Source organism: Oncorhynchus tshawytscha, linkage group LG16 (assembly GCF_018296145.1).
Source record: "Oncorhynchus tshawytscha isolate Ot180627B linkage group LG16, Otsh_v2.0, whole genome shotgun sequence".
NCBI lineage: Eukaryota > Metazoa > Chordata > Actinopteri > Salmoniformes > Salmonidae > Oncorhynchus > Oncorhynchus tshawytscha.
In genome coordinates this window covers 71,546,147-71,562,172 of record NC_056444.1, presented here as the reverse complement: position 1 = coordinate 71,562,172, position 16,026 = coordinate 71,546,147, and the positions used below count along the sequence as shown (strand labels likewise).

Sequence of the window (16,026 nt, the reverse complement as noted above, 5' to 3'; positions counted from 1 at the left end):
CGGGGACCAGAGACACCAAAGGCATTGTGGGAGTTACAGTCTTTTACAATCCACCAATCACGAGGAAGTGTGATGTAAACAAGGAAGTCGTTGAAAAATTAAAGGAGGGGAGAGAAGCGTGGGGAGTGATCACACGGAGCTGGTAAAAAAAAAACATATTTATCACCACTGCTTGTCATTATAGTTTGTGTATTCTATTTATTTCCATTTACGACAACTGTATAAGCCATTTTTGGTATTTTAAAACTCAGGACTTCCGCGTAGCTCTCTGTGGTCTACATCGTTTCAATAACATGTATCTTAACGCTTTACCTAGCTTGGGGTGTATTCATTAGTCGTACTCCGTTGCAAAACGTTGTGTCTTACAAAACGTTGCGTTGGCAACGGAAACCGTTTATCGTTTACTCTAGGAACCAAACCAGCGTGACTTTTATAATGAGTTGAATTGAGAAATAACTGCTCAACATTGTTCAAATTATGTGTTTTTGGTCCCACCAATGTGTCCCAAAACATAATTTTTAGATGGTTAAAGCTAGGCAGGTTTCCACAATTTTTCATGAGCCAGCAAGTTCAAATCCTGGGTCTGCCTTGGGAACAGTAGTTGGAATGTGAGTTGGCACACGCAGTAATCCTATATCCCAGCTGCTCCATGGGCCCCACGCCCTCTGCTCTGACCTCTCCACTCCAAACTGTGTATGTATGTGTGTCTTTTTTAATTTTTTATTTCACCTTTATTTAACCAGGTAGTCAAGTTGAGAACAAGTTCTCATTTACAATTGCGACCTGGCCAAAGTAAATACAATATAGCAAGTAAAACACTGGAATGGTTGATTTGCAGTGGAAGAATGTGCAAAGTAGAAATAAAAATAATGGTGTGCAAAGGAGCAAAATAAATAAAATAAATACAGTAGGGAAAGAGGTAGTTGTTTGGGCTAAATTATAGGTGGGCTATGTACAGGTGCAGTAATCTGTGAGCTGCTCTGACAGTTGGTGCTTAAAGCTAGTGAGGGAGATAAGTGTTTCCAATTTCAGAGATTTTTGTAGTTCGTTCCAGTCATTGGCAGCAGAGAACTGGAAGGAGAGGCGGCCAAAGAAATAATTGGTTTTGGGGGTGACTAGAGAGATATACCTGCTGGAGCGTATGCTACAGGTGGGAGATGCTATGGTGACCGGCGAGCTGAGATAAGGGGGGACTTTACCTAGCAGGGTCTTGTAGATGACATGGAGCCAGTGGGTTTGGCGACGAGTATGAAGCGAGGGCCAGGCAACGAGAGCGTACAGGTCGCAATGGTGGGTAGTATATGGGGCTTTGGTGACAAAATGGATTGCACTGTGATAGACTGCATCCAATTTGTTGAGTAGGGTATTGGAGGCTATTTTGTAAATGACATCGCCGATGTCGAGGATTGGTAGGATGGTCAGTTTTACAAGGGTATGTTTGGCAGCATGAGTGAAGGATGCTTTGTTGCAAAATAGGAAGCCAATTCTAGATTTAATTTTGGATTGGAGATGTTTGATGTGGGTCAGGAAGGAGAGTTTACAGTCTAACCAGACACCTAGGTATTTGTAGTTGTCCACGTATTCTAAGTCAGAGCCGTCCAGAGTAGTGATGTTGGACAGGCGGGCAGGTGCAGGCAGCGATCGGTTGAAGAGCATGCATTTAGTTTTACTTGTATTTAAGAGCAATTGGAGGCCACGGAAGGAGACTTGTATGGCATTGAAGCTTGCCTGGAGGGTTGTTAACACAGTGTCCAAAGAAGGGCCAGAAGTATACAGAATGGTGTCGTCTGCGTAGAGGTGGATCAGAGACTCACCAGCAGCAAGAGTGACATCATTGATGTATACAGAGAAGAGAGTCGGTCCAAGAATTGAACCCTGTGGCACCCCCATAGAGACTGCCAGAGGTCCGGACAGCAGACCCTCCGATTTTACACACTGAACTCTATCAGAGAAGTAGTTGGTGAACCAGGCGAGGCAATCATTTGAGAAACCAAGGCTGTCGAGTCTGCCGATGAGGAGGTGGTGATTGACAGAGTCGAAAGCCTTGGCCAGATCAATGAATACGGCTGCACAGTAATGTTTCTTATCGATGGCGGTTAAGATACCGTTTAGGACCTTGAGCGTGGCTGAGGTGCACCCATGACCAGCTCTGAAACCAGATTGCATATCAGAGAAGGTATGGTGAGATTCAAAATGATCGGTAATCTGTTTGTTGACTTGGCTTTCGAAGACCTTAGAAGGGCAGGGTAGTCTTTTGAAGGGGTTGGGATAAAGCGGAAGTCGAATTTCCGTTCAATTGGACAATAAAGTAATCTTCTTCTCTGCCTGTTTGCTGTTTGTATTGATCATTGATATTTTGTAGTACTGGGACTGTCTTTGTAAATACATATGTTTTAAAAACACTTATTGTAAACTGATTTGGTAATTTCTCAAATGCAAATGCAGGAAACAGAGAGTTCAATGCTGTGCGTCTTTTAATAGCGCTTAACACACCACAGGGTGCTCACAAAAGTAACGTTCCCAAACACAGGGAATCAAAATGTACACTGGAACAAATCACGGCCAGGCACAAAACACGTACCTCTACAACAGAGCCGAAGGTTACATAGAAATAATCCCGCACAACAACCAGGCGGTCCGGCTGTCTAATAAAGACAAACTAATTAACCCTACACAGGTGCTACCACTAAACATACAATGAGGGGGAGGAAAAACAATCAGTGGCAGCTAATAGGCCGGTGACGACGACCGCCGAGCGCCACCCGCAAGGAAACACCCTCGGTCGGACTCGTGACAGTACCCCCCCCCTGACGCGCGGCTCCCGCAGCGCGCCGACACCGGCCTCGAGGTCGCCCCGGAGGACGAAGTGCAGGGCGATCCGGATGGAGGCGATGGAAATCCCTCAACATGGAGGGATCCAAGATGTCCCCCACCGGTACCCAGCACCTCTCCTCCGGACCGTACCCCTCCCAGTCCACGAGGTACTGCAGGCCCCTCACCCGGCGCCTTGAGTCCAGAATGGCCCGGATCGTGTACGCCGGGGTCCCCTCGATGTCCAGAGGGGGAGGGACCTCCGGTACCTCACTGTCCTGCAGGGGACCAGCCACCACCGGCCTGAGGAGAGACACATGAAACGAGGGGTTAATACGATAATAGGAAGGGAGTTGTAATCGATAACACACCTCGTTTATTCTCCTCAGGACTTTAAAGGGCCCTACACACTGCGGACCCAGCTTCCGGCAGGGCAAGCGGAGAGGTAGGTTTCGGGTCGAGAGCCAGACCCTGTCCCCCGGTACAAACACGGGGCCTCACTGCGGTGGCGGTCAGCACTCCTCTTCTGCCGTCCACTCGCTTGTCGTAGAGAGTCCTGGACGGCCCTCCAGGTCTCCTTGGAGCGCTGTACCCATTCCTCCACCGCAGGAGCCTCGGTCTGGCTCGGATGCCATGGTGCCAGGACCGGCTGGTACCCCAACACACACTGAAAAGGGGACACGTTAGTAGAGGAGTGGCGTAGTGAGTTCTGAGCCATTTCAGCCCAGGGAATGTATCGTGCCCACTCCCTGGCCGATCCTGGCAATACGACCGCAGAAACCTACCCACCTCCTGGTTCACTCTCTCCACCTGCCCATTACTCTCGGGGTGATAACCGGAGGTCAGGCTGACGGAGACCCCCAAGCGTTCCATGAACGCTCTCCATACCCGAGACGTGAATTGGGGGCCCGATCAGAAACGATGTCCTCCGGCACCCCGTAGTGCCGAAAGACATGGGTGAATAACGCCTCCGCAGTCTGTAGGGCTGTAGGGATACCGGGCAACGGGAGGAGACGGCAGGACTTAGAGAACCGATCCACAATCACTAGAACCGTGGTGTTCCCCTGAGACGGCGGAAGATCGGTCAGGAAATCTATGGACAGATGTGACCATGGCCGCTGTGGAACGGGGAGGGGTTGTAGCTTCCCTCTAGGAAGGTGCCTAGGAGCCTTACTCTGAGCGCACACTGAACAGGAGGAGACATAACCCTTAACGTCTTTAGCCAACGTAGGCCACCAATACCTCCCCCGAAGGCTCCCCACTGTCCTCGTGACCCGAGGAGGGTAGGACGTGAGCCCACCGAATCAGTTTGTCCCGAACACCAAGCGGCACGTACCTTCGCCCCGCTGGACACTGAGGAGGCGCGGGTTCAGCCCGTAACGCCCGCTCGATGTCCGAGTCCACCTCCCATACCACTGGGGCTACCAACTTTGAGGCGGGAAGGATGGGAGTTGGTTCGGTGGACCCATCCTCCGTGTCGTAAAGGCGGGACAGTGCGTCAGCCTTTACGTTCTGGGAGCCCGGTCTATAAGACAAAGTAAACCGGAACCGGGTGAAGAAGATGGCCCACCTTGCCTGACGTGGGTTAAGTCTCCTAGCTGCCCGAATATACTCCAGATTCTGGTGGTCGGTCCAGATGAGAAAGGGGTGCTTAGCCCCCTCAAGCCAGTGTCTCCACACCTTCAGTGCCTTAACCACCGCTAGCAACTCCCGGTCCCCCACATCATAGTTACGCTCCGCTGGGCTGAGCTTCCTTGAGAAGAAAGCGCAGGGGCGGAGTTTTGGTGGCGTACCCGAGCGCTGTGATAGCACGGCACCCACCCCAGCCTCGGACGCGTCCACCTCCACTATGAATGCTAGAGAGGGGTCCGGATGCGCCAACACGGGCGCATCAGTGAACTGCGCCTTCAACTTGTTGAATGCTCCGTCCGCCTCTGCTGACCACTGCAAACGCACCGGGCCCCCCTTCAGCAGTGAGGTAATGGGAGCCGCTACCTGGCCAAAACCCCGGATAAACCTCCGGTAGTAGTTGGCAAAACCCAAAAATCGCTGCACCTCCTTTACCGTGGTCGGAGTCGGCCAATTACGCACGGCACTAATGCGGTCACCCTCCATCACTACCCCCGAGGTGGAAATGCGATATCCCAGAAAAGAGATGGCTCGTTTAGAGAACACGCATTTCTCAGCCTTGACGTATAGGTCATGCTCCAGCAGTCTACCAAGCACTTTGCGCACCAGAGACACATGCGCGGTGTGAGTGGCCGAGTAGATCAGAATGTCATCGATATAAACAACCACTCCCTGCCCGCACAGGTCCCTGAGAATCTCGTCTACAAAGGATTGAAAAACGGCTGGAGCATTTTTTAACCCATACGGCATGACGAGGTACTCATAGTGGCCTGATGTAGTACTAAATGCGGTTTTCCACTCGTCTCCCTTCCGAATACGCACCAGACTATACGCGCTCCTGAGATCCAGTTTTGTGAAGAACTGCGCTCCGTGGAACGATTCCACCGCCGTAGCGATGAGAGGTAGAGGGTAACTATACCCCACTGTGATGGCGTTTAGACCTCTATAATCGATACACGGACGCAAACCTCCCTCCTTTTTCCTCACAAAAAGAAACTCGAGGAGACGGGTGAAATGGAGGGCCGAATGTACCCCTGTCCCAGCGACTCCGTGACATATGTCTCCATTGCCAACGTCTCCTCCTGGGACAGCGGGTACACGTGACTCTTGGGAAGCGCAGCGTCTACCTGGAGATCTATCGTACAATCCCTTCCCGGTCGATAAGGTGGTAATTTAGTCGCTTTCACTTTACTGAAAGCGATTGCCAAATCGGCATACTCGGGGGGAATGCACACCGTGGAACCCTGGTCTGGACTCTCCACCGACGTGGCACCGATGGAAACTCCCAAACACCTTCCAGAACACTCCTCTGACCACCCCTGGAGAACCCCCTGTCTCCACGAAATTTTAGGATTGTGCCGGGCCAACCAGGGAGTCCCCAGCACCACTGGAAACGCAGGCGAATCAATAATAAAGAAACTGATACGCTCCCTATGATTCCCCTGCATCACCATGTCCAGTGGGACCGTGGTCTCCCTGACCATCCCTGACCCTAATGGCCGGCTATCTAGGGAGTGCACGGGGAAGGGAGAATCTATCGGCACCAGCGGAACCCCTAACTTAAGGGCGAGTCCGCGATCCATAAAGTTCCCAGCTGCGCCTGAATCGACTAGCGCCCTATGCTGGGAAGAGGGAAAAAAGTGAAGGAAAAAGGTTAAGACAAACATGTGGCCAACAAGGGGTTCTGGGTGAGTTTGATGCTGACTCACCTGGGGTGACCGAGAAGCGTTCCGCCTGCCATCTCTACTCCCAGACGGACCCCCAGCACCGATCAGACGTGTGTCCTCTCCGACCACAGTTGGTGCAGGGAAGGCCTCCTCCTCCGGTACCCTCGGCGCAGCCCCTCCCAACTCCATCGGAATGGGAGCGGAGGGGCTGGGTGGTGGAATGCACAGGACCCTCTCTGAACGCCCGCGGGCAGCCAGCAGATTATCCAGTCGAATGGACATGTCAATCAGCTGATCCAGTGACAGAGTGGTGTCCCGACACGCTAACTCCCGGCGGACGTCCTCTCGGAGACTACACCTGTAGTGGTCCATGAGGGCCCTGTCGTTCCACCCAGATCCGGCTGCCAAGGTCCGGAACTCCAGCGCGTAATCCTGGGCGCTCCTCCTCTCCTGCCTGAGATGAAATAGTCGTTCTCCCACCGCTCGGCCGTCTAGAGGGTGATCAAACACGGCACGGAAGCGGCGGGATAACTCTGGGTAGTGCTCCCCGCTGAGTCTGGGCCATTCCAGACTGCGTTCGCCCACTCCAGAGCACGACCCGTGAGGCAGGAGATGAGGACACTCACCCTCTCTGCTCCTGAGGGAGTGGGTCTGATGGTGGCCAGGTATAGCTCCATCTGAAGCAGAAACCCCTGGCAACCCGCCGCAGCTCCATCATAAGCCTTCGGTAGCGTCAGACGGAGGGTGCTGGAGTCGGGAGATGGAGAGTCCGGAACCGTGGGTGCCGAAGGTGGAGAGAGGAGACCACTCCTCTCCCATCTGTCCATTCTCTCCATCACTTGATCCATCGCGGATCCGATCCGATGGAGGACGGTGGTGTGGTGGAGAACCCGTTCCTCCATCGATGGGAGAGGGTTGGCTGCTGCTCCTGCTGACTCCATTCAATTTGATAGGTGCGGGATTCTGTAATGCTCCGGGTGTCGTGGGTGTGGAGTCAAATGCAGGAAACAGAGAGTTCAATGCTGTGCGTCTTTTAATAGCGCTTAACACACCACAGGGTGCTCACAAAAGTAACGTTCCCAAACACAGGGAATCAAAATATACACTGGAACAAATCACGGCCAGGCACAAAACACGTACCTCTACAACAGAGCCGAAGGTTACATAGAAATAATCCCGCACAACAACCAGGCGGGCCGGCTGTCTAATAAAGACAAACTAATTAACCCTACACAGGTGCTACCACTAAACATACAAGGAGGGGGAGGAAAAACAATCAGTGGCAGCTAATAGGCCGGTGACGACGACCGCCGAGCGCCACCCGCCCGGGAAAAGGAAACACCCTCGGTCGGACTCGTGACACACAAAAGGATTCTCCAATGCAATAGGGTCAATCTCGTGAGAGACCTGAACCCTTCAGATATGTATCATGGACTTCTGTCAAAAGGAATATTTACTCAAGACATGATCGACGAGATTAAGGTAGTGTGTGATGGTATGCTTCTTGACTATTATTGTCTGTTTTGAAAGAATCCCGATTCATGATAAACATCATCATGATTAGGCTATTCTCATCCCATGTTGTTACGCACTGCGAAGTCTGGTGTGTGAGACTATGAACAGGTTACCTGAATTATTACCATGCGTCATATGCCACTGTTTCAGTTCTCAAAAGCACATACCTTGTTCCTCTATTTCAGAGCTCAGGGATCAGACAAGGCCAGGCCAGGCAGTTGGTTCGAGACCTGGAGACCCGCGGGAGTCTGGCGTTCCCAGCTTTAATAGAGTGCCTTCATGAGACAGGGCAGCATAGTTTAGCAGAGCTCCTACTGGATGGAGAACCACAAAACCAGCCTCTACCTCAGCCTGTTCATGTCCGGCCAGTCGTTAGGCCTTTACCAGTTTGTGAGTAGGCATGTGTAGTCATTCATTACAATATCGGTCCATACTGCTGAAATTCTTATATTTGCCCTGGACTGCTCTATTTTGACAGACTCACCTATGGACACTGTCAAGCCTGTTCAAGTGGTAACCCCTGTCTATCCAACTCAATCAGTGAAGCCTATGCCCACCACACCCATTCCATGTACAGTGGCAAGAAAAAGTATGTGAACCTTTTGGAAATAGCTGGATTTCTGCATAAATTGGTCATACATTTTGATATGATCTTCATCTAGGTCACAACAATAGACAAACACAGTCTGCTTAAACTAATAACACACAAACAATTATATGTTTTCATGTTTTTATTGAACACACTGTGTAAACATTCACAGTGCAGGGTGGGAAAAGTATGTGAACCCTTGAATTTAATAACTGTTTGACCCTCCTTTGCCAGCAATAACGTTTTCTGTAGTTGCGGGTCAGACGTGCACAATGATCAGGAGGAATTTTGGACCAATCCTCTTTACAAAACTGTTTCAGTTCAGCAATATTATTGGGATGTCTGGTGTGAACTGCTTTCTTGAGGTCATGCATCTCAATCGGGTTGAGGTCAGGACTCTGACTGGGCCATTCCAGAAGGCGTATTTTCTTCTGTTGAAGCCATTCTGTTGTTGATTTACTTCTGTGTTTTGGGTTCTTGTCCTGTTTCATCACACAACTTCTGTTGAGCTTCAATTGGCGGGTAGATAGCCTAACATTCTCCTGCAAAATGTCTTGATAAACTTGGGATTTCAATTTTCCGTCGATGATAGCAAGCTGTCCAGGCCCTGAGGCAGCAAAGCAGCCCCAAACCATGATGCTCCCTCCACCATACTTTACAGGTGGGATGATGTTTTGATGTTGGTGTGCTGTGCTGTGCCTTTTTTTCTCCACACATAGTATTGTGTGTTCCTTCCAAACAACTCAACTGTAGTTTCATCTGTCCACAGAATATTTTGCCAATAGCGCTGTGGAACATCCAGGTACACTTTTGCAAACTTCAGATGTGCAGCAATGTTTTTTTTGGACAGCAGTGGCTTCTTCCATGGAGTCCTCCCATGAACACCATTCTTGTTTAGTGTTTTATGTATTGACAACTGATCAACAGAGATGTTGGCATGTTCCAGAGATTTCTGTAAGTCTTTAGCTGACACTCTAGGAATCCTCTTAACTTCATTGAGCATTCTGCGCTGTGTTCTTGCAGTCATCTTTGCAGGACAGCCCCTCCTAGGGAGAGTAGCAACAGTGCTGAACTTTCTCCATTTATAGACAATTTGTCTTTCCGTGGTCTGATGCACATCAAGGCTTTTAGAGATACTTTTGTAACCCTTTCCAACTTTATGTAATTCTACAATTCTTAATCTTAGGTCTACTGAGATCTCTTTTGTCCGAGGCATGGTTCACATCATGCAATGCTTCTCGTAAGTAGCAAACTCAAATTTTGTGGGTGTTTTTTATAGGGCAAGGCAGCTCTAACCAACATCTCCAATCTCGTCTCATTGATTGGATTCCAGTTTAGCTAACTCCTGACTCTAATTAGCTTTTGGAGAAGTCATTAGCCTAGGGGTTCACATACTTTCCCCAACCTACACTGTGAATGTTTAAATTATATATTCAATATAGACAAGAAAATTACAATCATTTGTGTGTTATTAGTTTAAGCACACTACGTTTGTCTATTGTTGTAGATGAAGATCAGATCAAATTTGATGACACATTTATGCAGAAATCTAAGTAATTCCAAAAGGTTCACACACTTCTTCTTGCCACTGTAAGTGTTCACATCAATTTTCTGTAAGGAATTTGAGTCTGCATATTCAAGTATAAATGTGGTGATGTTTATTCCATGTTTATTCCATGCTTATTACAGCCCCTGAAAGGGAGTTTGGAAAACCCAGGGCAACAGGAAGAGTTAGACATGACAGTATTCAGGTAAGTTATCTTGCCTTTTTGTTCTATTTACTGTAGGCTAAAGTAAGCATCAGTTCCCTATTGTGGTTTTTGACAGTACTCTCTAAAGGAATTGTTGTATTTCAGTTATATTGAATTGAACTTATAATATAACACACAATATGCTATAAACATGGCGTTGGAAAGTATTCAGACCCCTTCCCTTTTCCCACATTTTTTTTCTGTTACAGCCTTATTTAAAATTGATTAGATAAACAATTGTCCTCATCAATCTACAATCTACAATACCCCATAATGACAAAGTGAAAACAGGTTTTAGAAATTTTGGCAATTTTATAAAAATTTAAAACAGAAATACCTTATTTGTGTAGGTATTCAGACCCTTTGCTATGAGACTCGAAATTGAGCTCAGGTGCACCCTGTTTCCATTGATCATCCTTGAGATGCATCTACAAATTTATTGGAGTCCAAATCAAATCAAATTAATTTATATAGCCCTTCGTACATCAGCTGATATCTCAAAGTGCTGTACAGAAACCCAGCCTAAAACCCCAAACAGCAAGCAATACTGGTGTAGAAGCACGGTGGCTCTGAAAAACTCCCTAGAAAGGCCAAAACCTAGGAAGAAACCTAGAGAGGAACCAGGCTATGTGGGGTGGCCAGTCCTCTTCTGGCTGTGCCGGGTGGAGATTATAACAGAACATGGCCAAGATGTTCAAATGTTCATAAATGACCAGCATGGTCCAATAATAATAAGGCAGAACAGTTGAAACTGGAGCAGCAGCACGGCCAGGTGGACTGGGGACAGCAAGGAGTCATCATGTCAGGTAGTCCTGAGGCATGGTCCTAGGGCTCAGGTCCTCCAAGAAAGAGAGAATTAGAGAGAGCACACTTAAATTCACACAGGACACCGAATAGGACAGGAGAAGTACTCCAGATATAACAAACTGACCCTAGCCCCCCGACACATAAACTACTGCAGCATAAATACTGGAGGCTGAGACAGGAGGGGTCAGAAGACACTGTGGCCCCATCCGAGGACACCCCCGGACAGGGCCAAACAGCAAGGATATAACCCCACCCACTTTGCCAAAGCACAGCCCCCACACCACTAGAGGGATATCTTCAACCACCAACTTACCATCCTGAGACAAGGCCGAGTATAGCCCACAAAGATCTCCGCCACGGCACAACCCAATTCACCTGTGGTAAATTCAATTGATTGGACATGATTTGGAAAGGCAATCGGGGGAGAAGGGCCTTGGTCAGGATGGTGACCAAGATCCCGATGGTCACTCTGACCGAGCTCTAGAGTTCCTCTGTGGGGATGGGAGAACCTTCCAGAAGGACAACCGTCTCTGCAGCACTCCACCAATCAGGCCTTTATGGTAGAATGGCCAGACAGAAGCCATTCCTCAGTAAAAGGCACATGACAGCCCGCTTGGAGTTTGCCAAAAGGACCTAAAGGACCCTCAGACCATGAGAAAAAAGATTATTAAGGTCTGATGAAAGCAAGATTGAACTCTTTGGCCTGAATACCAAGCGTCACATCTGGAGGAAACCAGTCACCTCTCATCACCTGGCTAATACCATCCCTACGGTGAAGGATGTTGATGGCAGCATCATGCTGTGGAGAGGTTTATCAGCGGCAGGGACTGGGAGACTAGTCACGATCAAGGGAAAGATGAACGGGGCAAAGTACAAAGAGATCCTTGATGAAAACCTGCTCCAAAGTGCTCAGGACCTCAGACTGGGGCGAAGGTTCACCTTCCAACGGGACAACAATCCTAAGCACACAGCCAAGACAACGCAGGATTGGCTTCGGGCCAAGTCTCGGAATATCCTTGAGTGGCCCAGCCAGTACCTGGACTTGAACCCGATCGAACATCTCCGGAGAGACATGAAAATAGCTGTGCAGCGACGCTCCCCATCCAACCTGACAGAGCTTGAGAGGATCTGCTGAGAAGAATGGGAGAAACTCACCAAATACAGGTGTGCCAAGCTTGTAGCACCATACCCAAGAAAACTCGAGGCTGTAATTGTTGCCAAAGGTACTTCAACAAAGTACTGATTAAAGTGTCTGAATACTTATTTAAATGTGATATTTCCACATACTCTATATCTTGCCTAGTCAAGATTGCAACAAGTCTAAATTTGAGTCCAACCAGTTTCCTGATTGTTTGGATATACTGTGGAATCTTTGCATGCTTTACTTTCATATTCTCTCAGAGTTATAAGATGGATGCCAACCCCTGTGGACACTGCCTGATCATAAACAATGTCGATTACGAGCCTAAGTCGGTGCTGAGTAAGCACACAGGGTCCAACATAGACTGTGAAAAACTGGAAAGAAGATTCAAATCTCTGAACTTTATTGTTCTTGTCAAAAGAAACCTGAAACAAAAGGTGAGGATGTCCCCAGCTACCTTCCTGTTTAGCCTACTAGTTTAGTTTATAAATATTCATGTTTAACTGGCCAAGTGATCCAATGCTTACATTAATCACTATATTTCAGCAAATAAAGCAGGAGCTTTCAGCTTTGTCCAAGAAGGATCATTCACAGTATGACTGCTGTGTGGTGATCATGTTATCACATGGGACGGAGGTAAGACTCTTTCTATCCTTTTACAAATGCATAGAAAGTGTAAGCATTTTTGTCTTTCAGGAGATTAATAAAGTTAATCCATTTCATTGCATATTTTCAGGTGTGTAACAATCGCTTCCCCGGTGCAGTGGATGGGCCCAATGTCCCAGTTCAGCACATTACCAACTACCTGAACGGTCAGAACTGTCTTTCCCTACAGGGCAAGCCAAAGATCTTCTTCATCCAGGCCTGTGGGGGAGGTAAGGCAACTTCACTAGCTATAATAGTTGCTCATGCTTAGTTATTACTTACTACTGCTTTTGCAGCACTGTAACAACAATGTTATGAAGGTGTTGAAATAATAGTCTGTACACTGGGTTACATCTCCAACAGTGGAGGAAGTATTTGGGGGCTAGTGGAACTAGTCTCGCTCTGTCAGTCCTCACACAGGATTCTCGTTTGGGAAACCCAGAATGGCTGGAGTCATTTGTTATAACTTGTATAATGTTCTGTACATTGTGGACTGGCAGGTGAGAGAGACACAGGCTTTGAGGTGTCTCCTGACAAGGCGAGGCCTTGTATTGGAGGAACAGGTGACCAGACAGATGCAATGCCCATGTCCTCCAGCAGTGACTCTCTGAGCACTCAGTCTGATGAGCCAGACGCAAAGGCCACACTACCCACAGCCAGCGACATACTGGTGTCCTACTCCACCTTCCCAGGTGTGTGTGTGCGTGTGTTTCTGTCAAATACAGTCAATCTTTGTGGTTATCAATCCCAGAAAGTGTTGTTAGTGTGTCTGTCGCTCTGATGGCTGTTTGTCGGTGTGACTTGTACAGGTTATGTCTCCTGGAGAGATACCCAGGCTGGCTCCTGGTATGTAGAGACACTGGATAACATGTTGGAAGAGAATGCTGCCACCGATGACCTGGTCACCATGTTAATGATGGTGAGTTTGTTGTCTTTTTAAAATACTGCTGTATTTACTTTTAATGATATTAAAGTATATCCTCTTATGAAGCCTCCATGTTGTTTGTGTTCAGGTAAATCATGAAGTTTCAGAATACACGGCCAACGGCCTCTACAAACAGATGCCTGGTTCCTTTAACTTTCTACGCAAACTTCTCTACTTCCAAGCCCTGCCCTGCCAGAGACCAATCGTGTCATGACAACACAATGTTTCACTCTAAGGAAATTGTCTCTTCATGTGCCCTTTTAAAACAATTAGAATTTTCTCTATCAATGTTTATTTGGATATGTGATCAAAGAGTACCAAGATTGTAATTTTGGTGACATTTTTCTAATGTTCTTTCATTTCTTGTTTTTACACTCAACATTTTTGAGAATGCAAAATCATTGTGAAAATCAAAAGAATTGCAGCGGAAAAAAACCAATGGTTTACCTTGAGAAGCTCTCTGAGAAATATCAATCAGGACTGTTGTTGACCTTACTATTATCCAGAAAATAAATTGTATATAGTATGTCATTTCCATGTTGAGTGAATTAGTTTCAGGTGAATATTTAGTGAATGGCTGTGCTGTACTTTAGGTTAACAATGTGATGTCCAAAATGTATTGTGTAATTGTTTTCTGGTCATATTTGTACACTGTTTTTTAAACGATTTAAATGTTGTTTTAAGGTTTAAAGGTTACCGTTGCAACATGTCTTTTGTATGGGGGGGTGCCTGTGAGTCATTGTGGCTTTCAAATGCAGTAAGCAGGATTCAGGAGTTTGATAATTATAAAGTAAATTGATATGTTTCGACATGCGAAGGGAAATTCCTGAAAGAGATACTAAATTCTAAAATCCACGTCTGGGTCCCTCAATTCCCACTTCCAGGGGTTGGAATCCATTGATATTAGAAGTGTTTAATATTTTTGGGCTGATCCTTTTGATTTATATCATAGATGTCTGACCACAGCTGTGCAGTACAATTCCAATTGACTTGGTCCACAAGCAAGCCAGCTCCAGGGACAACTTGAAGACCAATCTGTAATGGTGAATTATTTTTATTTATATTCCAAATCACAGCATTGTGGTTTCTGAGGCCTGCAACACAAATAATCCTTTGCCATTCTTGAATCCAAGAGAAGCAGAGGAGCCAGCTCTAACCCAAGAACAGATCACAATTTACAATGCTGTCATCAAGGCAAAGCGTGGCTACTTTGAAGAATATAAAATACATTTTGATTTGTTAACACTGTTTTGGTTACTATATGATTCCATATGTGTTATTTCATAGTTGTGATGTCTTCACTATTATTCTACAATGTGGAAAATAGTAAAACACTAAAGAAAAGCCCTTGAATGAGTAGGTGTGTCCAAACTTTTGACTGGTACTGTATGTTTGTGTTAATGTCATGGGATGTGCAATGCAATTTACTACAGATTTGGCATCTGGATTAAATAAAACTTTTGTTCCATATTACAGTGGCTAATGCATATGCATTATATGCAGGTAAAGTGTAATTATACTGTAGTTATATAGTACTACGCTTTACCATACATGCCTATGTAACTACCCTGTTTAAGGCCATTTAATACACATGAAAATACAAATCTCGTTGTGTTGATCAGTGTTGTTGCAGCCTAGCTTTTGAGAGGGAGTGGGAACATAGTGGAATGAGCTGCAGCTGAAATGCCAGGGTTAAACTCTTAATTATCGTTCTGCTTCTTAGAGCTTGGTGAGACTGGTTGTCCCATGGTTATTTGACATATAACCTTCCCACAACGTTCTGGGATGGTGCAGGATAGTTGCTTGGCTTTGGAACATTCTCACCCCATTTAGGGAACTTTTTTGGGGGGTTTTCCTTACTTTAACAGAATGTTTCCTAAAAGTTCAAACATTGTTACATTTAGTTTAATTTTAGGTAATGTTCTCGGCAAGTTCTCCAACTTGTTTGACATTGGGAATGTTCTCAAAAGGTTCAGAGAATGTTAAAAAACAATGTTCTCCTGTGGGAATTTCAATACTTCAGCATAACATTTCCACAATTTTCTATTTAAATGTTTTAATGTTCTTAAATTCAAATCAAAGTTTATTTGTCGCGTGCGCCGAATACAACAGGCGTAGTAGACCTTACAGTGAAATGCTTACTTACAGGCTCTAACCAATAGTGCAAAAAAGGTATTAGGTGAACAATAGGTAAGTAAAGAAATAAAACAACAGTAAAAAGACAGGCTATATACAGTAGCGAGGCTATAAAAGTAGTAAGGCTACATTCAGACACCGGTTAGTCAGGCTGATTGAGGTAGTATGTACATGTAGATATGCTTGTTCAGAGAACCCTACGAAACAACGTTCTTCTGTGGGAATTTCAGTATTTCAGCATAATGTTTTCTGCAGGTTTCCTCATGGTTCTATTTAAAGTAATGTTCTCAGAAAACTTTCCATAAAAAACACAAAAAAGCATGAGTAAAGTTGAAAGACTTTCAAAGAATGTTATTGAAAAACATATACACTGAGTGTACAAAACTTTAAGAACCCCTTCCTAATACTGA

The 16,026-nt window shown here is 46.4% G+C and overlaps 1 protein-coding gene across 6 annotated transcripts; it reads left to right on the top strand.

The window, feature by feature from the left end:
* Positions 1–5: 5 nt before the first annotated feature.
* On the top strand, positions 6–14,950 carry LOC112216271 (caspase-9). 6 transcript variants are annotated; one of them, XM_042299584.1, is made up of 10 exons: positions 6–142; positions 7,808–8,012; positions 8,101–8,211; positions 9,901–9,962; positions 12,171–12,347; positions 12,457–12,546; positions 12,647–12,785; positions 13,056–13,247; positions 13,365–13,474; positions 13,569–14,950. In XM_042299584.1, exons 3-10 carry the CDS (start codon positions 8,109–8,111, stop codon positions 13,692–13,694), a joined length of 999 nt encoding a protein of 332 aa, XP_042155518.1. In that variant the 5' UTR covers positions 6–142; positions 7,808–8,012; positions 8,101–8,108; the 3' UTR covers positions 13,695–14,950. The 6 variants fall into 6 exon arrangements, with proteins under 6 accessions (XP_042155518.1, XP_024231908.1, XP_042155517.1 ...); XM_024376140.2 differs by lacking the exon at positions 6–142 and adding an exon at positions 7,083–7,589; XM_042299583.1 differs by lacking the exons at positions 6–142; positions 12,171–12,347 and adding an exon at positions 7,083–7,589.
* The last annotated feature ends 1,076 nt before the right edge of the window (positions 14,951–16,026 follow it).